Consider the following 23720-nt stretch of genomic DNA (forward strand, 5'->3'; position numbering starts at 1 on the left):
AACTGGAAGAGGCAGGGCCTTAACTCCCCAGGCCAGGGCTCCAGCTGCGGTAGTGGTGGCTGGGAGCCCGGGGCCCTTTAAATCACACCCGAGCTACCAGCTGCAGAGGCGGCTGGGAGGCTCGGGAGCGATTTAAAGGGCCCCGGGCTCCAGCTGCCGCTACCGCAGCTGAGCCCTGGGCCTTTTAAATCACTGAGGAGCCCTGGGGGCTCCCGGCTGTCACCGCTACCCCAGGGCTCTGCGCTCTGGCAGAGCTTTAAAGGGCCTGGGGCTTCGCTGTGGTAGCAGCTGCCAGAGCCCCGAGCCCTTTAAACCCCACCTGAGCCCAGCTGCCCGAGCCCTGGGGTAGCGGTGGCCGGGCTCCATTGGGGATTTAAAGGGCCCCAGGGCTCCAGCCGCTGCTACCGCCCCGGCCCTTTAAATGCCCGCCAGAGCCCCACCGCCGCTACCCCAGGGCTTCGGCAGCAGGGCTCCGGCGGGGATTTAAAGGGCCGGGGCAGTAGCGGTGACTGGAGCTCCGGAGCTCTTTAAATCCCCGCCAGAGCCCCCCACACCCCTACCCCAGGGCTCGGCAGCAGGGTTCAGGCGGGGATTTAAAGGGCCGGGGCAGTAGCGGTGACTGGAGCTCCGGGGCTCTTTAAATCCCCGCCAGAGCCTCCCCACCCCTACCCCAGGGCTCGGCAGCAGGGTTCAGGCGGGGATTTAAAGGGCTTGGGGCTCTAGCCACCGCTACCGCCCCGGCCCTTTAAATCCCCTCCGGAGCCCCCCCACTGCTACCCCAGGGCTTCGGCAGCAGGGCTCAGGCGGGGATTTAAAGGGCCGGGGCAGTAGCGGTGACTGGAGCTCCGGAGCTCTTTAAATCCCCGCCAGAGCCCCCCACACCCCTACCCCAGGGCTCGGCAGCAGGGTTCAGGCGGGGATTTAAAGGGCCGGGGCAGTAGCGGTGACTGGAGCTCCGGGGCTCTTTAAATCCCCGCCAGAGCCTCCCCACCCCTACCCCAGGGCTCGGCAGCAGGGTTCAGGCGGGGATTTAAAGGGCTTGGGGCTCTAGCCACCGCTACCGCCCCGGCCCTTTAAATCCCCTCCGGAGCCCCCCCGCTGCTACCCCAGGGCTTCGGCAGCAGGGCTCAGGCGGGGATTTAAAGGGCCGGGGCAGTAGCGGTGACTGGAGCTCCGGAGCTCTTTAAATCCCCGCCAGAGCCTCCCCACCCCTACCCCAGGGCTCGGCAGCAGGGTTCAGGCGGGGATTTAAAGGGCTTGGGGCTCTAGCCACCGCTACCGCCCCGGCCCTTTAAATCCCCTCCGGAGCCCCCCCGCTGCTACCCCAGGGCTTCGGCAGCAGGGCTCAGGCGGGGATTTAAAGGGCCCCGGGGCAGTAGCGGCGGCTGGAGCTGTGTAAATTTTAGCCCTAGTTAGCAGGGGAGGAAAATTTGCATTAAACCAGGAAGTTGGTCACATCCTTTACTATAGAGAAATGACCAGATCTATACCATGTTGATGGGATTGACTGGCAGGTTCTAAAATTTGACTTCTTGTGCAGTAAGGATTCTGCCCCCTTTCCCCATAAATGCTGATAATGGATTAATATAGTTCAGGGGGCTAGCTGGGTTTTCCACCCAATAAATTGCCACATTGTGAAAGAGTCTGTTTTGTCTAATAGTTAGAGCAGGGGCTGGAATTCAGGGCACTTAGGATCTTTTCCCAGCTCTGGGAGTTGAATGGGGTCTAGGGATTAGAGTCAGGGGGGTTGAGAGTCAGGATTCCTGGCTCTTGGCGGGGAGGATGGTTTAGTGGTTAGAGCAGTAGTGGTCAGGACTCCTGTTTCCAGCCATGTGAAATACTGTGGTGTAATAAGAGCAGGGGACTGGGAGTCAGGACTCCTGGGTACTAATCCAGTCTCTTCCACTGATTCACTGCTGTGACCTGGGTAAGTCCTTGTGCTTCAGTTTCGCCAGCTATAAAGTTGGGGTGATAGTACCTTGCTCCCAAGAGTGGAAGGGGTGAGGTCTGTGAGGTTTAATGCACTGAAGTTTGTAAAGAGCTGGCAGACCTTGCATGGAAGGGGCAGAGGGCAGCAGGGTGGCTCTGTGGTTATTAAGATGCACTGGCTGTGTTGTGTTCCTCCTGGCCACTGTTTAACAAGTCCACTTCTTTTCACAGATCCAACCGTCCCCATTCATCGTACACGCAGCGTCGTTCCACTTCCCATCTTTGAGCATCATCACACAGTCCTCACCACTGCCAAAATTGTTGGGCTCCCCTCGATCCCAGTTGCTGGGGATCAAAGAGAGTAGCAAACTCAGCTAGGCATTCGAGGGAAGCCCTGGTGAAATGCACTCCCTGAAATCCCACTTAAGCCCCCAGAGAGGGTGATCCGGCCTCACCCTCTGGAAAGTGGTTTGAGGCTGACTGTTACAGAGCACTGGATAAGAGCCAAGTGTAATGATATAGGGCCTGACTGACCTCTGTTACTCCAGTTTTAAACTGGTCTAGCTATTAACTTCAATGGAATTTACACTGGTGTAAATCTGGGGTAATACAGTGGTGGATCAGGGCCGTACTGTTACAGTGAGAGTTACCCACAGTCTTACAAGTGCTTTTCCTGAGTGGCTGAGCACTGACCAGGCTTGGAGGACACCCTGCGTGGTTAGTGCTGTGATCCACATTCTCTTTGGTCAGTCCTCGCTTCCAGCCTGACTCTCTACGTGGAGTTAATTCTCAGGATAGAGTCACTTCCTGGGAACACTGGGCTATTTGGGCTGAGGTTTATGCAAGAGGGGACTGAGCTGGGTGCTGTTGGTGATATCTCTGCCTCAGGTCTAGTGTAAATAAACAAGTTACACTAAGAAGGAGCCATATTCCACCAATTTCTTCTCAAAGGGGAAACTGCCCCGTAAGACCCTGAAAACTGCTACTGCTCAGCTGAAGGTGACAATTTAAAGCTGAGCATCATCCACCACTTTGTTCTCTACCGCACTAGCTCTGGTTCCCTGTGGGGAAACCCTGGACAGTTTAAAGAGCAGAGCAGATGGAAGATGAATCAAGAAAGGGCAGCTCCACCCACTCAGCCAATGACTCAATGTGTTTGAAACGTACTGATTGGCCAGTTGCACCGGAGCCAACCCCCCACCCTGCCCTCATGTACCAGTGAGCGGGATTGGGCTGACCTGTATGACACAGAACTGTCGTCGACCCATATAAATGTCCCTTCATTGCTAATGTCGTGCAGGCCAATCCAGTACTGCTTGCCGTTAGCGTTCTTTGTCAAAAACTCCTGAAAAAAGAAAATGATTAATTGCAATAAAATATGGCCCAAATCTAAGGCACCACCCCAATCCCACCTCACACAGCCCGTACTCCTCTCTGGCTCTCTGTTGTTCTCCTTGTGCCGAGATGTGGCCCATTGGGTTAGGCAGCGACTGAGATCGAGGCCCCCTTGGGCCAGGTGCTTCACAGACACCTAGTGAAAGACGCTCCCTGCCCCAAAGAGATTACAATCCAACAGACAAAACCAAGGGTGAGAAGGGAAACTAAGGCATGGTGATTTGTGCCAGGTCACACAGAAGGTCAGTGGCAGAGCAGCGAGTAGGACCCAGCTGTCCTGGCTCCCAGGCTTGTCCTGCACCACTAGACCAGGCTGGCTCCCCTCCCAAAGGACCTGCTGAGGGAGCTGCGGCTCTGGATGGATGTGGAAGCACCATGTGGACATGGAGGCTAGGCAGGAAATATCAGGGAGCTCCCAAGTGACCACGATCTCATGGATCCCAGTCCTCCACCTGACGCTGTGTGTCCTTTCCCCATCACTCCTTACAATCAGGGGTCTCTCTCTGATTCCCGCAAAGGTTTCCTTCCCAGGGAGCTTCCCTGGAGCTGTCAGGCTCACTTGCCTGAGGGTCCCCAGCAGCCTGACTGGCGCTTGGGATGAATTGTGCAGTGACTCTTGGGAGTTGGGGGAGTGCCCAAAGTCTGTGTTCTGGGAAGCGGTTTGCTACTCGATCCTGTGCCAATAGATGGTGCTCACGTATATGTAGCATGGTCCCTGGGTTTTGTAGGACCAAGACAATTTCTTGTGCACTGCAAATGGCTACCTCAGAGTGGCCATACTGGGTCAGGCCAATGGCCCATCTAGCCCAGTGTCCTGTCTTGCGACAGTGGCCAGGGCAAGGTGCTTCAGAGGGCATGAACAGAACAGGGCAATTATTGAGTAATCCATCCCGTGTTATCCACTCCCAGCTTCTGGCAGTCAGAGGCTTAGGGACACCCAGAGCATGGGGTTTCGTCCCTGACCATCTTGGCTAATAGCCATTGATGGACCTGTCCTCCAGGATCTCATCTCATTCTTTTTTGACCCTAGTTATACTTTTGGCCTCCACAACATCCCCTGGCAGTGAGTTCCTCAGACTGACTGTGTGCTGTGTGAAGAAATACCTCCTTAGGTTTGGTTTAAACCTGCTGCCTATCAATTTCATCAGGTGACGCCTACTTCTTGTGTTCTGTGAAGGGTCAATAACACTTCTTTATTCACTGTCTCCGCACCCGTCCTGGTTTTATAGCCTCTGTCACAAAAGAGCCTTAGCCGTCTCTTTTCCAAGCTGAACAGTCCCACTCTTTTTAATTTCTCCTCATCTGGAAGCTGTTCCAGCCCCCTGATCATTTTTGTTGCCCTTCTTGTGCACATCTTTACACCAGTGCATAATGTGTTTCCTAGGCACTGAGCAGAGAAACGTCAGCTACTATCCTGTCCCCAGGCATCTCTCTCATGCCAAGAGCCTCCCAATTGCTGGGAGACCATCTCCACGCCCTGTCCGGGCTGTGTGGCTGGACTCAGTGAGCCTGACTTACCTGCTTTTGTGGGTTATCAATAATAATCAGCTCGGCACCTTGGTCTTTGCAGGCCTGCTTGGCATAGGACCAGTGTTTACGCACTGTGGAGAAGTAGTAGCAGGTCCCTGAATTCAGCAGCCAGCCGGCTGGACAAATGCTGCAGGCAGAGTCTGCAATGCAAGACAGGCAGAGGTCACTCTCAGCGCTGGACTGCAACGGACAATAATAGCACCTGCCCAGTACCCTTTAGCCAATGACCTCAACGCGCCTAGCCAAGGTGGAGAAGCGTCACCCTTAATTTACAGAGGGGGGGAAACTGAGACAGACAGAGGTGCAGTAACTTGCTCAAGACCATTCCCAAGCTGGGAAGAGAACTCAGGAGTCCTGATTTCCGGCCTCACCTGCTCTAATCACTAGTCCAGTGGTTTTCAACCTTTTTTCGTTTACAGCCCTTTAAAACATTTCTAATGGTGGTGCAGACCCCTTTGGAAATCTTAGACATAGTCTGCAGACCCCCAGGGGTCTGCGTACCACAGGTTGAAAGCCACTGCACTGGACAACATTGGCCTCAAGGAGCTGGGAATAGAAGCCAGGAGTCCCAGTGGCCAGCCCTCTGCTCTAACCACTAGACTTCATATACCTCCCAGAGATGGGAATAGTACCCAGGTGTCCTGCATTCCAGTCCCCTGCTCTAACTATTAGACAAAACTGACTCCTTGACAACCTAGGGGAAATCCCAATAGCCCCCTGAACATTATCACTGCTTGTGGGGAAAACGAGCAGGAATCCTAACTGCACGAGGTGCCATGGCCCAGGCCCCCATTTGCTGGGTGCCGTACATTATTTATTACGTGTATTATGGCAGTGCTTAGATGCTGCAGTCATAGATCAGGCCCCGTTATGTCAGGCATGGTACAAACACAGAACAGAAAGACGGTCCCTGCCGCGAAGAGCTGACAGCCTCAGCAAGTCGAGGCTGGCGTGTGTCTCACCGTTCCTTTTCTGGACAGCATCCAGAATCTTGTAGGCCTCAGCCCTGATGTTATCTCTGTCACTTTTCGCTTTGGCCAGACCCTCCGACACTGCAAACACAACACACTGTCACATGTAGGAATAGGGTTGTATCCCTTTAAACAGTCTGTGAGCCTCGAGTGGCGCTCACCATATTCTGTACTTCAGAAGCTGCTAGAGGTCAACTAGAGCAGCGGGTGTGTGCAGCTGGGCCTTGCACACCTGTGTGCAGATCATAAACACTGGGATTTGGGGCCTGGCTGTGACACTGAAGTGGGCCCCTATCCCAGCAGCAGGAGTCACAGAGCTTGTTACACGGTCAGTCTGATACAGTCATTAGGGACTGGAGACCCGGCCGGAATCACCAGCTGAACCTGAACCTTTCACAAGGGTCAAAATCATTCATCTAAAACCAGGTCCCCGCCCCCAAACCTCAGCAGGAGCCCTGACCTTGTCTCATACCCAGGCACGCTGCCCTGCCCCACAATTCCCTACCTCTGGCTCCCCAGTTTATTACACCTGGGTCATCTTCTGCCCAGCCCTTTAATCTACCTGCCTCCCCTCAGCCACTAATGAGTCACCATCCCCATCTCCCTCCCCCCGGCCCTCCCCTGCTTCTAAAACACATATCCCCTCTCCTAGTGGTCCCAAGTGAACCTAGGGAGAAAGAAACAGCCAGATCCCCCCTCTGTAGCAGCCCAGCCCATGGGAGTCCCTAAAGGCCAGAGACTCCTGCAGTGACCAGGAATGCACCTGGGGTGAGAATCCCTGGAACTGAAGAGTGAACTGGCTTCCCCAGTTCACCCCAGCTAGTCACACACACTGAGCCTGGTACAAGAGGAGCCCTGAGTGCAGAGGCTTTGTGGACACTGGCCGTGTCCCCGCCCCTCCGGTGGGTCACCCAGAGTAGGGCAGGGCCCTGGTTTCCAGCCTCGGTGACTTGATCCCAAATGCTGCTTGCGCGGGCTGGCCTGGCGGGGTAGGGTGGAATGGATCCCAAATCGCCATGGGAACCTGGCACTGGGATTCTCCACCCCGCTCTCTTCTTTCTGCTGTTCTCCACCCCCTCCTCTGCCTGAGCCCTGCTCCCTGCCCCCCGCCCCGCCATGGGCACTCACCTTCCACTCTCAGCGTGGCCTGGTCCGACTGCAGCCTCTTCAGCTCCGTGGCCAGCTCCACCTCTGAGAGATAAACAGGGCTGATCACGTTCCTGAGAGGGGCCCAGGGCTCAGCGGGAACAAGGAGGTGGCCAGGGAATGGGGGATGTTGGGGGGAGCTTGGAAGGAGGAGGAGTGATGTGACTGGGGTGCAGGAGGTTTGTAGAGGTGATGCTGGGCTGTGGGTCTGTGAGGGCTTCAGTACGTACCAGTGCTGTGCATGGCGGACTGGTTGAAATGAAGTGTCTCCAGTTGCTTCGCTGTCTTGGAGCCTGGAAGACACAGAGGCCGGTGAGCTGGGAACTACCCCTCTCTTCATCTCGTGGGGCAGGGCCGTGTTCCCCAGCAGAGCGGGTCTGTAAGGTACTGGGGTCTCCCGGGGCTGGTTTCCTTCCTGGGAAGAGGCGGCGCGGGTGGATTTTCTTTCGTCCCCTGGCCATGACGGTCCATGACTCAGGCTCCGAGATGGAGAGCGACTTGCCCCAGGCCAGGTAGTGAAGCAAGATTAGAACTCGGGGCTCCCTGACTTGTGCTCATTCAGACCCCACCTCCAGCTACCAGCCCTGCCTGGGGACAGCTTGTTAGTGAGTTTAGTTAGGGCCCATCCAGACTAGGGAAATTTGTACTAGCATCACCGTGGACTGGTGCAAATCCCTAGTGCAGACACATGGCACAAGGCTTGCCCAGGTTATCAGGATTAGACCCATTGATGTGAGTCCTACTTTGCATCATCCCAGTGTGTGTCTGCATTAGTGTTTTGCATCAGCATTTACCTATCAGGACACGGTCTGTAGACAAGGGGCAGGTTCTCCATCACCTGGAATTATTAAAAGATTGTCTGTCTCTTTCTAAAAGTTCCACTCCAGCTTCACTGCCAGATATGGGCTGGATATAGGAATCGCTGGGTGGGACTCTGTGGCCTCTGCTATGCAGGAGGTCAGACTAGAGGCCCATAACAGTCCCTTCTGGCTGTAACATCTATGAGCAACGATGGTGCAAACTTCCCTAATGCAGACAGGAACCTAGCTGGAACCTAGCAGGTCCTCAAAGAATCAATCCTGAAGCACTTACATGAGAGGAAAGTGATCAGGAACAGTCAGCATGGATTCACCAAGGGAAGGTCATGCCTGACTAATCTAATCACCTTCTATGATGAGATTACTGGTTCTGTGGATGAAGGGAAAGCAGTGGATGTATTGTTTCTTGACTTTAGCAAAGCTTTTGACACAGTCTCCCACTGTATTCTTGCCAGCAAGTTAAAGAAGTATGGGTTGGATGAATGCACTATAAGGTGGGTAGAAAGTTGGCTAGATTGTCGGGCTCAACGGGTAGTGATCAATGGCTCCATGTCTAGTTGGCTGCTGGTGTCAAGTGGAGTGCCCCAGGGGTCGGTCCTGGGGCCGGTTTTGTTCAATATCTTCATAAATGATCTGGAGGATGGTGTGGTTTGCACTCTCAGCAAATTTGCGGATGATACTAAACTGGGAGGAGTGGTAGATACGCTGGAGGGCAGGGATAGGATACAGAGGGACCTAGACAAATTGGAGGATTGGCCCAAAGGAAATCTGATGAGGTTCAATAAGGATAAGTGCAGGGTCCTGCACTTAGAACGGAAGAACCCAATGCACAGCTACAGACTAGGGACCGAATGGCTAGGCAGCAGTTCTGCGGAAAAGGACCTGGGGTGACAGTGGACAAGAAGCTGGATATGAGTCAGCAGTGTGCCCTTGTTGCCAAGAAGGCCAATGGCATTTTGGGATGTATAAGTAGGGGCATAGCCAGCAGATCGAGGGACGTGATCGTCCCCCTCTATTCGACATTGGTGAGGCCTCATCTGGAGTACTGTGTCCAGTTTTGGGCCCCGCACTACAAGAAGGATGTGGATAAATTGGAGAGAGTCCAGCGAAGGGCAACAAAAATGATTAGGGGTCTGGAACACATGACTTATGAGGAGAGGCTGAGGGAACTGGGATTGTTTAGTCTGCAGAAGAGAAGAATGAGGGGGGATTTGGTAGCTGCTTTCAACTACCTGAGAGGTGGTTCCAAAGAGGATGGTTCTAGACTGTTCTCAGTGGTGGAAGATGATAGGACAAGGAGTAATGGTCTCAAGTTGCAGTGGGGGAGGTTTAGGTTGGATATTAGGAAAATCTTTTTCATTAGGAGGGTGGTGAAACACTGGAATGCGTTACCTAGGGAGGTGGTAGAATCTCCTTCCTTAGAAGTTTTTAAGGTCAGGCTTGACAAAGCCCTGGCTGGGATGATTTAATTGGGGATTGGTCCTGCTTTGAGCAGGGGGTTGGACTAGATGACCTCCTGAGGTCCCTTCCAACCCTGATATTCCATGATTCTATGATTCTAGCTAATTAGATAGACCCTGAGCCAAACACCACTGAAGACAATGGGAGCCTTTCTATTGGTTCGGTGGGTTTCAGATCAAACCATTAGTTAGTTAATAGGAGCAGAACAGAAGAGAAGAGAGGTTTGGTATTTCTTGTTTCCCTGTGTCCCTCTCCCTGTCTGTCTGTCTCCACCTATCATCCCATGTCTTACACTTAGGTTGGAAGCTCTTTGGGGCAGGAACTGGCTTTGTGTACTATGTTTGTACAGCACCTCACACAATGGAGTCCTGGTTCATAACTGGGGCTCCTGGGTGCTGCCATAATACACCTAACAGGCGAGTCTGGGATCCATAGACAATCACAGTCCTTGTTATAGCCAATGAGTTCCAAGTATCCACTTTTAGACCCAACAGGAGGAGCAATCAACCTCATTTATGTAGTGAAACAGCTGCAGACAATGAAAGTGACCACCCAAGGCACCAGGCTGCATGGCAGGAAAGAGCCGTGTGCGTCGAGGGGCACCCTGGTTGTAGCCCCAGGTGCTCGGAGCAGCCTATGTATGGGGGAGGCTGAAGGAGCTGTGAGCGGGACCCTGTCAGGAAGCAGAGATGGAGTTTCTTGGGCACAGAGCTGAAGGGGCAGACGGGGGATTTCCGAGACAGGGAACAGCCTGCAGATGTTTGTTCCTGCTGTGTTCAAGGGAACAAGATGTTGTAACAAAACAAGATCACAGCGAGAACAGACCTGCTTGGGAGCAGTGATTGCTCCCCCTAACAGGAACAAACCCGACAGCACCTCCGATTTTGGCTTCTGCCAAAGGGGCAACATCAGTAATACAAATACACGGACACTCATAAGTAAACTGAATTGTTACCGTTGCCTCTCAGCACAGATTGACCAGTCCGCAACTGCTCCAGCTCCTTGGACATCTCCGAGTCTAGACAGAAGGACAGACGCCAGCTGTTGTTTATATGATTTGGGGGGTGGGGGGCTGAGTTTTCGATTTGGGTTCACAGCGTAGAGCGAAATGCTGCATTTCTACTTTCCAACTTCCCCCTGTGGAGATAATCTCTGAGGGTGATATCCCCAAAGGGATTTTGGCATTGCAATGCTGAGCACCACAGTGCCTAGAAAATCCCAGGAACACCCACAAAGCCGAGTTACATGCCCAGGCTCCGATACAATGACTGGGGAGAGCAATGCATCTGAGTGCAATCCCCAAAACGCAGCACGCTAGGCGGGGAGCTGTGTAAGTAGCCAATGGGAGATACTGATGAGCCATACCCACCCTTTTCTCAGAGCTAGGCATGCTAGTCCAGGCTGCAGGAATGGGAAGTATCTAGCTCCGCTAGTGATCCACAAACAGGAAGTCCTCTCCTGGCTTAGGTACCTAGGTAGTGTCTTTTGGGAATGATTTAGGTGCCTGCCTCATTCTACACAAAATGCAGGGGAGGAGGTGCTGCTGCCCACCTTATAATTTATAGCCCAATGGTCAGAACACTCACTTGGGATGTGGGCGACCCAGGTTCAAATCCCTCCTGCCTGGCAGAGGAGCAGAAAGGATTTGTATAGGGGTTTAGGTGGGAGACAAGCATCCAGATGCCTGGAGGGAGGCAGGAGTGCGCATGCCTAGAGGTGTCGAGTGAGTTTAGGTGCCTACAGTGCTCAGTGGGAGTTTTGTGGATTGCAGTAGGAGCCTTAGGTGCCTCACTGGCTTCAAGGATTTCACCCAGAGTCCCCTCTGAATGACCTCTGCCCTGGCGCAGTCTGGCCAACTCCAATCACAAGATTGGCTCAAAAATCAAGAGATTTGTGAAAAATAATAGACTTTTCTTTTCTTTGCCTCCTGGTTTCTGAGCCATTACATCACTTTCCCAAGCTTTTCTCTGCAACTAAAATCCATCTCAGTATTTTTAAATGAAAGCTCAGATTCTCACCCAATCACAAGACTCCTGGAGCTGGGGCTTTAATTCAAACACCCCCTAGAGTTCACAACGCCGAGGCTGCTATGTGTAATGACACCCACCAAGGCTCCTCAGCAGGATGTGAATCCCTGCCACAGCAAAGACCTTTTGAGCTACAGGAGCTACTCTCTTAACTGGCAGGAGTAGTTAGGCTGTTATCCTGCGTGGAGCAGCTGCTAGAAGGCATCCCAACACACATTGTACTTACTTGTACCTGTGAATACATTCAAGAATCAAACAGCAGCGTGTTCCTGCTCACAGTGTGGGCTCTGGGAAGGTGCCCCACTGCTGTGAATTGGAGGGCAGGTGGCCTGACTTATTGAGTCTTGTCTTACAATTAGCAGCACTATGGCACAATGAAACACATTCGGGGGCCTATATCTCTTCTCCTGCAGTGTCTTGACACTGGCCATTGACAGACACAAGGGGACCTGGCTGGGAGGGACTCTTGGCCTGAAATCCTGGCCTTGCTGAAGCCAATGAGAGTTTGGCCATTGACTTAATGGAGTCGGGATTTCACCCATGGTCTTTTCCACTGGTCCATTCCTGTGTGATAGTCCTAAACGCATTCTGGGATACTTACTCTTTCCAATCACCATGGCGAGGAGGATGACCCATAACACAAACGACACGGCGTGCACAGCGTAAAGGGTTAATACTGACCTTTCCTCCCCATTCAGGCCCCTACCGCACTGCAGCAAGGAATTCCCTGGAAGGCAGGAGCAGAGACAGCGGGGGTTAGAGCATCGGTCCCTGCCCTCTGGCGAACCAGTGCTGCGGGGGCAGGTGTGCTCGAAGCCTCGCGGGGAAGGCACTAGGGGAATTCAGAATTCACTATTATTGTAATTCATAAATAGAGATGGACGTGCCACTGGGGTCAGGAATCTCTGTGTAGCACAGAGCATGCAGGGGAATTCACACCCTCTATCTATCTATCCCTATAGAATCATAGAATATCAGGGTTGAAAGAGACATCAGGAAGCCATCTAGTCCAACCCCCTGCTCAAAGCAGTACCACCCTCAACTAAATCATCCCAGCCAGGGCTTTGTCAAGCTGGGCCTTAAAAACTTCTAAGGATGGAGATTCCACCACCTCCCTAGGTAACCCATTCCAGTGCTTCACCACACTCCTAGTGAATAAGTTTTTCCTAATATCCAACCTAGACCTCCCCCACTGCAACTTGAGACCATTGCTCCTTATATCCACCCTATCTATCTATCATTTGCCCACCTGGATTTCCATTGAGCCTAAGCCCCAGAAGTAAGAGAACCCCATTTCCTGGGAGTCCCCTCTGTTTTCCCAAGGATCCTTTGGGGGAGCCAGGCCATGAGATCTATGTGAGATGTTGGGATGATTCCCTGGGGTTTCACCTCCCACCCTTTCCTCTCTCTGCTTTGACTGCCTTCCACCATCAGGATACAGCACCACGGCTGCAACCCCTGCCTACATCTCCCCCTCACCCCCTGTTCAGTCAGTGCTCCCCTCCTGATGGTTGCTTGTACCACCTCCCTATGGCCAGCCCTGGCCTCCCCCCCAGTGCCCTATGCTCTCCCATACACTGTCCTCTAAGATTCCTCCCCATCTTGCTGCAGACTCATGCGCCATGAAGCCTGCCAGGCAGAAAGGCTGCCCCCCGCTCTGTGCTGCTCTGTCCCATCCACTGTAGCCTCCTCCAGGCAGGGACAAGCCCTTGGTTCAGAGCGTTGCTCCATGCACAGTACCATGTACTCACCAGCCAACCCCCCCTTCCTCCACTGCCCCAGCCCACTGTGCTGCTGTCAGTGGGGAGGGGAAGGAAGCAGCTGTGTCTCCAACGCCTATATCTCAAATCAGCGCCCCCTCCCACACACACACGCACATATCCCCCTTCACTTCCCAGGAATGAAAGTAAAAAAAAGAGGAAGAAAAGAAGCACAAATCTGCTGTAAGCGCAGAATTGCACGAGGCATGTTCCTATTGCACAACGCAGGGACATCCCGCCTGATCAGCAGAACTCTGGCTCTGAAATGCCTCTCGTAACACGTCCACCCCTGGGCCTGGGACAGGGATCAGGGCCAAGGCTCTTGATGGTATAACCTGCAATTGTGTATGACGGGCTCCAGCGCCCAGCAACTCGTGCATTGTGGACACTAGTCCTGAGTGCAATATGGATACAAAATGGATCTATTTATCCATTTATCCATTCAATCCCATAAATGATAGCCATCCCTATACAACCCCATCCAGCCATCCCCATACTCCTCCATCCGTCCATCCATCCATCCATCCCCATACACCCCCCTCCATCCATCTCCATACACCCCCACCTATCTATCCATCCCCATACACACACATCCATCCGTATCTATCTCACAATCTCCATACACACCAGTTCATCCACAGCTATCTATCTATCTATCTATGTATCTATCTATCCTCATACAGCACCCCTCCTCCCCCATACACACTCTCTCTCTCTCTCTCTCTTGCTCCCCCGCTTTTAAACCCCTCATTGCCATAGTATGCAAGCACCAAACATAAACATCTGATGAAATGCTGCTGAGACAAGCCTGGAATTCTCAGCCTGGCTCTGCCCAGCACCTCCTGCTGTGATGTATGAAACGCCACCCTCCCAGAGTACAGACCTGCCTTCGAGTCTGACTTCGCTGCTGAGCACTATGCCGCTCCATAAGTAGGGCCCAATCCTGCAAACCTCGCTGACACCGCCCTCCTCTTGGCTTCACTGGGGTGTGGAGTCTGCAGGATCAGGGCATGTTATCAAGGAGTGAGCTGATTAGCAGGAAATGATTGCGCACTCTCCCACTAATGCAGCCTGGGGTTACCTGCTCTCCCAAAAGCCATTTCTGTCTCCTGTTCCTTGAGTGTCCCTTGGTCGGACTCTTCGCACTTTTGGTTAATGCTGCCTGAAGGCATCACTCTGAGCCTCTTCCTACCCCAATGGCTCCAGCGGCTTTTATACCAGCTGAGGTTCTGAGCATCTTTCCTGGAAAAGGAAACACATGTACCCAGCCACTCTTCCTCTCTTCAGAACACAGAGATCTGTGACCCTGTCACTTCTCCTCTAGCAGCTGGGAGCCTTCATCCAATCAGTATTCCTGGTGCAGCTGACAAATAATAGCCACCCACCCAGTGACCCAAGGAGCACAGACAATCTTTAAGTGGGAGGATCTTTTCGGAGCTGGGCATGTCCTTACCCTGGGCCCGGCAAGAGGGGTTCTCGCGTGTGCAGTCTGTGAACATTGCTGTTCAGGGAAACAGAATGGTGAACATCTTGCAAATAAACAAACGGCACTAAGAAAACACCTGACTCCATGTCACCGATTTCTGCTCCAAACAGGAAGCCAATCTACAAGGGCCTGAAAAGCCACTTGTCAAAGGGCACCAACATCTTTCTCTCTTTTCAGGGTCTTTGTGCCATTGATGGCACTTGGCATCTTGTCAGTTTCACTGGTTTCCAGCCCTGCATAGGCTGTGACTCGGGTTCCCCTGTTGTTTGCATTGATCTCTCTCACAGCACCAGGGAGAGGAAAACAAGGAAAATGTAACGGTAAAAGTACAAAAATTGGCAGGAGTACCCAGGGGAGGAATAGGAGCTGAAACAACTCATGTAACTAAAATCACTAGGGGGAATATTTTCAAAAGCACCTAAGGGGATGTCTACACTGCAGCAAAAGCCATGCGGCATGGCTGCGGCTGACCCAGGTCAGCTGACTCAGGCTTGTGGGATGCAGCCTGCAGGGGCTAAAAATTGCAGTGTAGACATTTGGGCTCAGGTGGGAGCCCAGGTTTTGAGACCCTGCCCCTCACCATGTTTCAGAGCCGGGGCTCCAGCCCAAGCCCAAACTTCTATACTGCGATTTTTAGCCCCACAGCACAAGTCCCAGAAGCCCGAGTCGACTGACCCCAGTTCTGTGGCTCAGTGCAGTGGATTTTTTATCACAGCGTAGACATACCCTAAGTAATTTAGGAGCATAAATCCCAGTTTCAAAAGGCACTTGGGGCCAGATTTTCAAAGGTATCTAGCCCCTAGAGATGCAGAATCACCTCTCCAGCCCAGAGACTGTAACAGTGAGGTGGGTGTCTCAGGGAGTTCTGTTCTGAGTAGAGTTCTTAAGAAAGGGGATGATATCTTGGGTTCTGGTACCTGACCAGGACTCCTAGATGCTACTGTAATACAAATAAATAATAATCGTCTGTTCCTCAAGAAATGGCTCTCATCTCCAGCTGGCTGACTCCAACGCCAAGATTGCTCAGGACAGAGACACTGCCAGTGACAGAGCTGCAGAATACCTCTGAAAACTGGGCTGAGAGGGGAACCCAGCGGAGGAAGAGGAAAATCCAATGCACCGCTACAGACTAGGGACCGAATGGCTAGGCAGCAGTTCTGCGGAAAAGGACCTAGGGGTGACAGTGGACGAGAAGCTGGATATGAGTCAGCAGTGTGTCCTTGTTGCCAAGAAGGTGAATGGCATTTTGGGATGTATAAGTAGGGGCATAGTGAGCAGATCGAGGGACGTGATCGTCCCCCTCTATTCGACATTGGTGAGGCCTCATCTGGAGTACTGTGTCCAGTTTTGGGCCCCACACTACAAGAAGGATGTGGATAAATTGGAAAGAGTCCAGCGAAGGGCAACAAAAATGATTAGGGGTCTGGAACACATGACTTATGAGGAGAGGCTGAGGGAACTGGGATTGTTTAGTCTGCAGAAGAGAAGAATGAGGGGGGATTTGATAGCTGCTTTTAACTACCTGAGAGGTGATTCCAGAGAGGATGGTTCTAGACTATTCTCAGTGGTAGACGAGGACAGGACAAGGAGTAATGGTCTCAAGTTGCAGTGGGGGAGGGTTAGGTTGGATATTAGGAAAAACTTTTTCACTAAGAGGGTGGTGAAACACTGGAATGCGTTACCTAGGGAGGTGGTAGAATCTCCTTCCTTAGAGGTTTTTAAGGTCAGGCTTGACAAAGCCCTGGCTGGGATGATTTAACTGGGAATTGGTCCTGCTTCGAGCAGGGGGTTGGACTAGATGACCTTCAGGGGTCCCTTCCAACCCTGATATTCTATGATTCTATGATTCTATGATTCTAAAAGGAAGATCTCACCTGGGGCAGCAGGCAAATGATTGGCCTGGCTCCGCCGCCTCTCTGTGGGCTGCTCTGCCTCAGTTTTTGCACCAATGTCACTAAATCTATGGTGTCTAGGGTTCCAAAGATGATGGATCTAGACTGTTCTCAGTGGTACCACTGTTGACTCATATCCCCCATCACCTGAGATTACATAGAGAACTGTGCCACAGTGGAATTGGTGGCAGTGTAGACTAGTGGGCAGAGCATTGGCCTACTTCTCAGGAGAGCTCAGTTCTAGACCTAGTGTGGCTTGCTGGCTGATCCTGGGGCAAGTCACTTCCCCTCTCTGAGCCTCAGGTTCCCATCTGTATACGGGGGACAGTGACACTGGGATCTACTGATGAGAAAGGCGAGGGATAAATATTTAGCTTCCATGATGAGAGTACTTGTGGCACCTTAGAGACTAACCAATTTATTTGAGCATGAGCAGGAGAGTGAGTTTATGTGTGTGTATGTGTGTTCCTAGGGGGGTGAGAAAGCCTGGATCTGTGCTGGAAATGACCCACCTTGATTACCATGCACATTGTAGGGAGAGTGGTCACTTTGGATGAGTTATTACCAGCAGGAGAGTGAGTTTGTGTGTGTATGGGGGTTGGGGGGTGAGAAAACCTGAATTTATGCTGGAAATGGCCCACCTTGATTATCATGCACGTTGTAGGGAGAGTGGTCACTTTGGATAAGCTATTACCAGCAGGAGATTGAGTTTGTGTGTGTGGTTTTTGGAGGGGGGTGAGGGGGTGAGAGAACCTGGATTTGTGCAGGAAATGGTCCACCTTGATTATCATACACATTGTGAAGAGAATGGTCACTTTGGATGGGCTATTACCAGCAGGAGAGTGAGTTTGTGTTGGGGGTGGCGGAGGGTGAGAAAACCTGGATTTGTGCTGGAAATGGCCCAACTTGATGATCACTTTAAATAAGCTATTACCAGCAGGACAGTGGGGTGGGAGGGGGTATTGTTTCATGGTCTCTGTGTGTATATAATGTCTTCTGCAGTTTCCACGGTATGCATCCGATGAAGTGAGCTGTAGCTCACGAAAGCTCATGCTCAAATAAATTGGTTAGTCTCTAAGGTGCCACAAGTACTCCTTTTCTTTTTGCAAAGACAGACTAACACGGCTGTTACTCTGAAACCATGATGAGAGTGAATCTGTTGGCTGAAGCATCTCTCCTCTCATCCCAGGGACTCTGCACTGGTTGGGAGGAATTCCACAGGCAGTGCTGCTATTTTCCTTCCAAAAATTGAGCCTAAACTCTAGTCCAATGGGGATGGAGGGACAAGACACCAGAGCGGCAGGCCAGGCCACCCCCGTCAGACCCTGTTGGTGTGTGGAATGTCTCACTCCGGAGGAACCCATTATAATGTTGTAACAAGCCCCTAGCCACACAGGAATCTGGGATGTCTCTGCATGGCAGCCTGCTTTCTGTGGAACTCGAGGCAGCAGGCTCAGAATTCAGATCTTCCTGCTTCAAAACCCTGATCTCTCAGGGTACAGGAGACCCTCTCTTAGCAGTACTGGGCATATGACACACAATTGAGCTGCACTACTTCTCCACATTACATCTGTAGTCATTAGGATCCCGAAGCACTTCCCAGACTCTCTGGGCCTGATTCTGTGCTAACTCTGCGTAACCTCGCTGACTGCCATGGAGTTACTCATGCTTGACCTCAGGGAGCTTGTGCCTATTTGAAGTCTAAGCACCAATTTCATATATTGATGGAAAATGCTAGCTAAAGAGGTGCCCTTAGAGCCTGGTAGAAGACAGCCAAGCATTGCAAGGAAAAGCAGACTTTGACTCCCTCAGGGAACTGATGGGCAGGATCCCCTGGGAGAATAACATGAGGGGAAAAGTTTCAGAGTAACAGCCGCGTTAGTCTGTATTCGCAAAAAGAAAAGGAGTACTTGTGGCACCTTAGAGACTAACCAATTTATTTGAGTATGAGCTTTCGTGAGCTACAGCTCACTTCATCGGATGCATACCGTGGAAACTGCAGCAGACTTTATATACATACAGGGAAAAGGAGTCCAGGAGAGCTGGCTGTATTTTAAAGAAGCCTTATTGAGGTTGCAGGAACAAACCATCCCGATGTGTAGAAAGAATAGTAAATATGGCAGGTGACCAGCTTGGCTTAACAGTGAAATCCTTGCTGATCTTAAACACAAAAAAGAAGCTTACAAGAAGTGGAAGACTGGACAAATGACCAGGAAGGAGTATAAAAATATTGCTCAGGCATGCAGGAGTGAAATCAGGAAGGCCAAATCACACCTGGAGTTGCAGCTAACAAGGGATGTTAAGAGTACCAAGAAGGGTTTCTACAGGTATGTTAGCAACAAGAAGAATGTCAGGGAAAGTGTGGGCCCCTTACTGAATGGGGGAGGCAACCTAGTGACAGGATGTGGAAAAAGCTAATGTACTCAATGCTTTTTTTGCCTCTGTCTTCACGAACAAGGTCAGCTTCTAGACTACTGCCCTGGGCAGCACAGCATGGGGAGGTGACCAGCCCTCTGTGGAGAAGGAAATGGTTCGGGACTATTTAGAAAAGCTGGACGAGCAAAAGTCCAAGGGGCCGGATGCGCTGCATCTGAGAGTGCTAAAGGAGTTGGCGGATGTGATTGCAGAGCCATTGGCTATTATCTTTGAAAACTCATGGCGATCGGGGTAGGTCCCGGTTGACCGGAAAAAGGCTAATGTAGTGCCCATTTTAAAAAAGGGAAGAAGGAGGATCCTGGGAACTACAGGCCAGTCAGCCTCACCTCAGTCCCTGGAAAAATCATGGAGCAGGTCCTCAAGGAATCAATTTTGAAGCACTTCAAGGAGAGGAAAGTGATCGGGAATAGTTAGCATGGATTCACCAAGGGCAAGTCATGCCAGAATAACCTAATTGCCTTCTATGATGAGATAACTGGCTCTGTGGATGAGGGGAAAGCAGTGGACATGTTATTCCTTGACTTTAGCAAAGCTTTTGATACGGTCTCCCACAGTATTCTTGCCAGCAAGTTAAAGAAGCATGGGCTGGATGAATGGACGATAAGGTGGATAGAAAGCTGGCTAGATCGTTGGGCTCAACGGGTAGTGATCAATGGCTCCATGTCTAGTTGGCAGCCGGTATCAAGTGGAGTGCCCCAAGGGTTGGTCCTGGGGCTGGTTTTGTTCAATATCTTCATTAATGATCTGGAGGATGGCATGGATTGCACTCTCAGCAAGTTTGCAGATGACACTAAACCGGGAGGAGTGGTAGAAACGCTGGAGGATAGGGATAGGATACAGAGGGACCTAGACAAATTAGAGGATTGGGCCAAAAGAAATCTGATGAGGTTCAACAAGGACAAGTGCAGAGTCCTGCACTTAGGATAGAAGAATCCCATGCACTGCTACAGACTAGGGACTAAGTGGACCCAGGGGTTACAGTGGACGAGAAGCTGGGTATGAGTCAACAGCGTGCCCTTGTTGCCAAGGAGGCCAATGGCATTTTGGGCTGTATAAGCAGGAGCATTGCCAGCAGATTGAGGGACGTGATCATTTCCTGTATTCGGCACTAGTGAGGCCACACCTGGAGTATTGCATCCAGTATTTGTCCCCCTACTGCAGGAGGGATGTAGACAAATTGGAAAGAATCCAGCGGAGGGCAACAAAAATGATTAGGGGTCTGGAGCACATGATTTATGAGGAACTGTGATTATTTAGTCTGAGGGAAGTAGGCTTATTTAGTCTGCAGAAGAGAAGAATGAGGGGGGATTTGATAGCTGCTTTCAACTACCTAGGGATTGGTCCTGCTTTGAGCAGGGGGTTGGACTTGATGACCTCCTGAGGTCCCTTCCAACCCTGATATTCTATGATTCTATGAAAGGGTGCAGAAAAGAGGTACAAAAACTATTCAAGAGCTGAAAAAATGCCTGACAGTGAGAGACTTGAAGAGCTCAATCTGTTTAGCATAGCAAAATGAAGATCAAGAGGGGAATTCACCAGCTCCTGAGTCTTCAAATCCAGACTGGCTGCCGTTCTGGAAGATGCTTTACTCAAACACCCCTTACTGGGCTCAGTAGAGGGTAACTGGATGAAATTCTATGATCTGTGTTACACAGGAGAGGAGACTTGATGATCTAATGATCCTTTTTGGCCTTAAAATCTGTGACTCTGCGAACAATTCCTCTTGGCACAGACACACCAGAGAATCTAGCCCAGGAAATCTAAGGATGTTTCACTGTCAGGACAGCATCTCAGTTGGTGGAACATTCATATTGGAGGGACCAGAAGTAATTGCAAGTTACATCAACTTAGACCCTTCTGGACTCTCCTAATCCACCCCTGAATTTATCCCACTGACTTCATTCCACTCACTGGACAGAGTCCCGTCACCTCGGCTTCCCACGGGGACTCAGAGGCTATCAGGAAAGGACAAGTGCTGAGGATTCTGAGCTTTGCAGATCCCTTATCTCATAAAAATAACACAGGAAGCCAACCTGATGCACATCTTGTTACATGGCATCATATCAGCCAAAAGTATTGCAGACAGGACAGAACTATCTTCCCACCCTGCCTTGCTCACACTTCCTGCTGCCCCACCACACTGCCCAGCCTGGGCACCTCATAATCATTTGCTTCCCCAAGTAACTTATTCCTCATGGGTGAAATTTACCACAGTGCAGAGGGCTCAGCACCATTAGAGTCCTGGCCTCAACGGAACGTACGTAATGCCCAGACTGAGCATGGCTTACCATCAGAATGGACTGAGATTTCAGTGTCTTGGGGTCTTTAACTATTCATCCTAAGGCAGTACAAATATAATGTTTAGGTCACTTATATACACTCTCCTAAACCCAGGAATACACTTACTGGAACGTAACATATCTTAATAAAAAGCCAGACCTTCATCCAGATGGCAGTGTGGATCCTTATCAGTGAGAAGGTGTTGTCTGTATCTCAGCTATGGTTCTAGCTCACATCTGCAACTGTCTCCTTCAAGAAGCAGATAGTCAATGCGCCAGATCCCCAGCTGGTGTAAACCAGCATCGCTCCATTGGAGTCAACGGGGCCAGATCCCCAGCTGGTGTAAACCAGCATCACTCCATTGGAGTCAACGGGGCCAGATCCCCAGCTGGTGTAAACCAGCATCACTCCATTGGAGTCAACGGGGCCAGATCCCCAGCTGGTGTAAACCAGCATCACTCCATTGGAGTCAACGGGGCCAGATCCCCAGCTGGTGTAAATGGGCAAAGCGCCATTGGAGTCAACACACCCATTCACACCCTCTGAGGATCTGGCCCTGTATGATGAACTTCCACACACTCGGGCGTAGGATCATGCTCAGAACTAGTGCAGGGACGAGATGGGGTGATTAACGAGAATGAGGAAGCTCTTCAGAAGTGTTCTATGTCTAACCTGGGGGAGTTAAACTCAGGCTCAGCACAGAGGCTGTTTGAGCCAAAACACTGAGCTGATGCAGGAGGCCAAGCCCAGACTGAAAGGGCTAGTGAGGCTCCCAGCATAGGCTGAGCTACATGTCCCCCACACAACGTGGACCATGCATTCTAACTGTCCCCGCGCCAGAGCAGTTCTTCCCCAGCAGCACTAGTGTTGTGGATGTTCGATGCAGTGGCTGGTTGTGTTGGGAGCACTGAGTGCACCCAGCTGATGAAAGGCTGGCTTTTTGGGGGGGGCTTGTGGGGCACGGAAGCTGTGGTAATGACACAGTGTGACTGTGCTGGAGAAGTTGGAGCCATGCCATGGGAACTGGCTGTGTTTTTTATTTCCTTCCTTTTGTGGGTTTCATTTTCAACGTGTTGTTCATGTTCAACTGCAGATCCCAGTGGGGGAGAAAACTGGGGGGAGAAGTGCAGCTGCCGGCAGAGAATATTTTATCCAGCAGCTGCACGGAGCTCTTCTCTGCGGCACGAGACGCTCCGGCAGAACGGTAGCTCTGGCCAGAGAAGGAGTTATATGCCCCTGGTTCTCAAAATCAGGTTTGGGTGCACTCGCCTCCCTCCCCACCCTATCAATTAGGTTTTGTGCACCCAGGCCCCAATCAACCAATGCCGTTTGTGCACAGCTGGCCTCCATCCATCAGGTTTCTGTACACCAGGAAGAGCCAGTGAAAGTGAACAGAGAACGGCACAATCAAGAGTGATATTTACAATACGCCTGATCCTCTGACCCACTTCACTCCGTTTGTACGAACACTGACCTCATGTCCCCGGGGTAGGGAGTCCTCCATGGGTGTAGGGCCAACGTAGCTAGCTCCTGCAGCTTCCCCTCCAGCTCCAGCATAGCTGGCGGGGCAGGCGTTACCAGTTGGCAGCCCCCAGGCTGCACCAGACTCCATCAGGGCTGGTGTAGAACCAGCCAAGCCCTAAGAGGTTCCTGGGCACAGCCAAGACCTTGGGCCTAAGCTGGTTAGTTATGTTTCAAGTTGAAAGACACCAATAATTTCAAATCCTGGACAAACATTGTGGTTGGCACCCGAGCAAGTGAGGGTGGGAAAAGTGATGAAATTCAACATATAAACTGTTCATTAGAAAATACTTGCTTGGGGCTCACAAGAATCGAAGCCGTCTGTAAGCAGCTGTGATGCATGGGAAGCACAAATGAGCTTTTACGCTTTGGAACTGCACGTCAGCTGGTCTATACTAGAAAATTAAATCGACCCAGCAACTTCACTCAGGGGTTGGAAAAATCCACATCCCTGAGCGACGCAGTTAAGCCGAGCTAAGTGTCCATGTCAACAGCGTAAGGTTGATGGAAGAATTCTGCCTTCCACCTAACTTTCACCTCTCGGGGAGGTGGACTACCTACCTGGACAGTCGTCTTATTTCAGCACCAATTGTATACAACTCTCACCTGGTGTGCCAGATCTCCCATGAGAGTGTAAATTGCAGCATAAGGCCTGTCTGATTCCCTGTTGCCCTGTGAGGGCACCTAGTACACTGCAGGGGTGAGGGAAGATAATAAATAATAAAGGGCCCATCCCCTTAGTGGGATCAGTTACTGACTTCACTGAGGTGAACTCGGCCCAAAGACTCTGTATCCAGACATCAGAGATAAGGAGAAGATAAGGAAGATGCTGTGGGCGAGTTTGTGTCAGTTTTGCTTTGGGTCTTGTTTCTGGTTAAGAAGGAAGCTGCAAGGTCAGAATCCCAGAGTTTGCCTTCTGAGCAGCCATGGCACGCCGAGGCTTCGCGTTTCCTCCAAGTAAGTAGAACCGAGTTAGTGATGACAGAGCCGTGATGTATGGGAGAGTGTGGCAGGCAAGCCGCTATCTTCTGAATAGCTGGGAGTAGCCAGCTGGCAACTTATTGGAGA

General features: G+C 51.4%; 1 protein-coding gene across 1 annotated transcript; it reads right to left on the minus strand.

Annotated features, from left to right (window-relative positions):
* Positions 1 to 1345: 1345 nt before the first annotated feature.
* Positions 1346 to 14210, minus strand: LOC144277778 (C-type lectin domain family 4 member G-like). The gene is made up of 10 exons (XM_077838770.1): positions 14119 to 14210; positions 13921 to 14032; positions 11879 to 12004; positions 10206 to 10268; positions 7202 to 7264; positions 6954 to 7016; positions 5817 to 5906; positions 4843 to 4994; positions 3168 to 3274; positions 1346 to 2274 (listed from the first exon to the last, which is right to left on the minus strand). The coding sequence occupies exons 3-10, from the start codon at positions 11892 to 11894 to the stop codon at positions 2136 to 2138; spliced, it is 693 nt and encodes a 230-aa protein (XP_077694896.1). The 5' UTR covers positions 11895 to 12004; positions 13921 to 14032; positions 14119 to 14210; the 3' UTR covers positions 1346 to 2135.
* Between the last annotated feature and the right edge of the window lie 9510 nt (positions 14211 to 23720).

This window comes from Eretmochelys imbricata, chromosome 20, assembly GCF_965152235.1.
Source record: "Eretmochelys imbricata isolate rEreImb1 chromosome 20, rEreImb1.hap1, whole genome shotgun sequence".
NCBI lineage: Eukaryota > Metazoa > Chordata > Testudines > Cheloniidae > Eretmochelys > Eretmochelys imbricata.

Coding starts and splice junctions, on each gene's coding strand:
- LOC144277778 (XM_077838770.1), bottom strand. Junction 7,265..10,205: donor ATCTGTGCTGAGAGGCAACG/GTAACAATTCAG, acceptor TGTGTCTTCCAG/GCTCCAAGACAGCGAAGCAA. Junction 3,275..4,842: donor TTGATAACCCACAAAAGCAG/GTAAGTCAGGCT, acceptor TTCTTTTTTCAG/GAGTTTTTGACAAAGAACGC.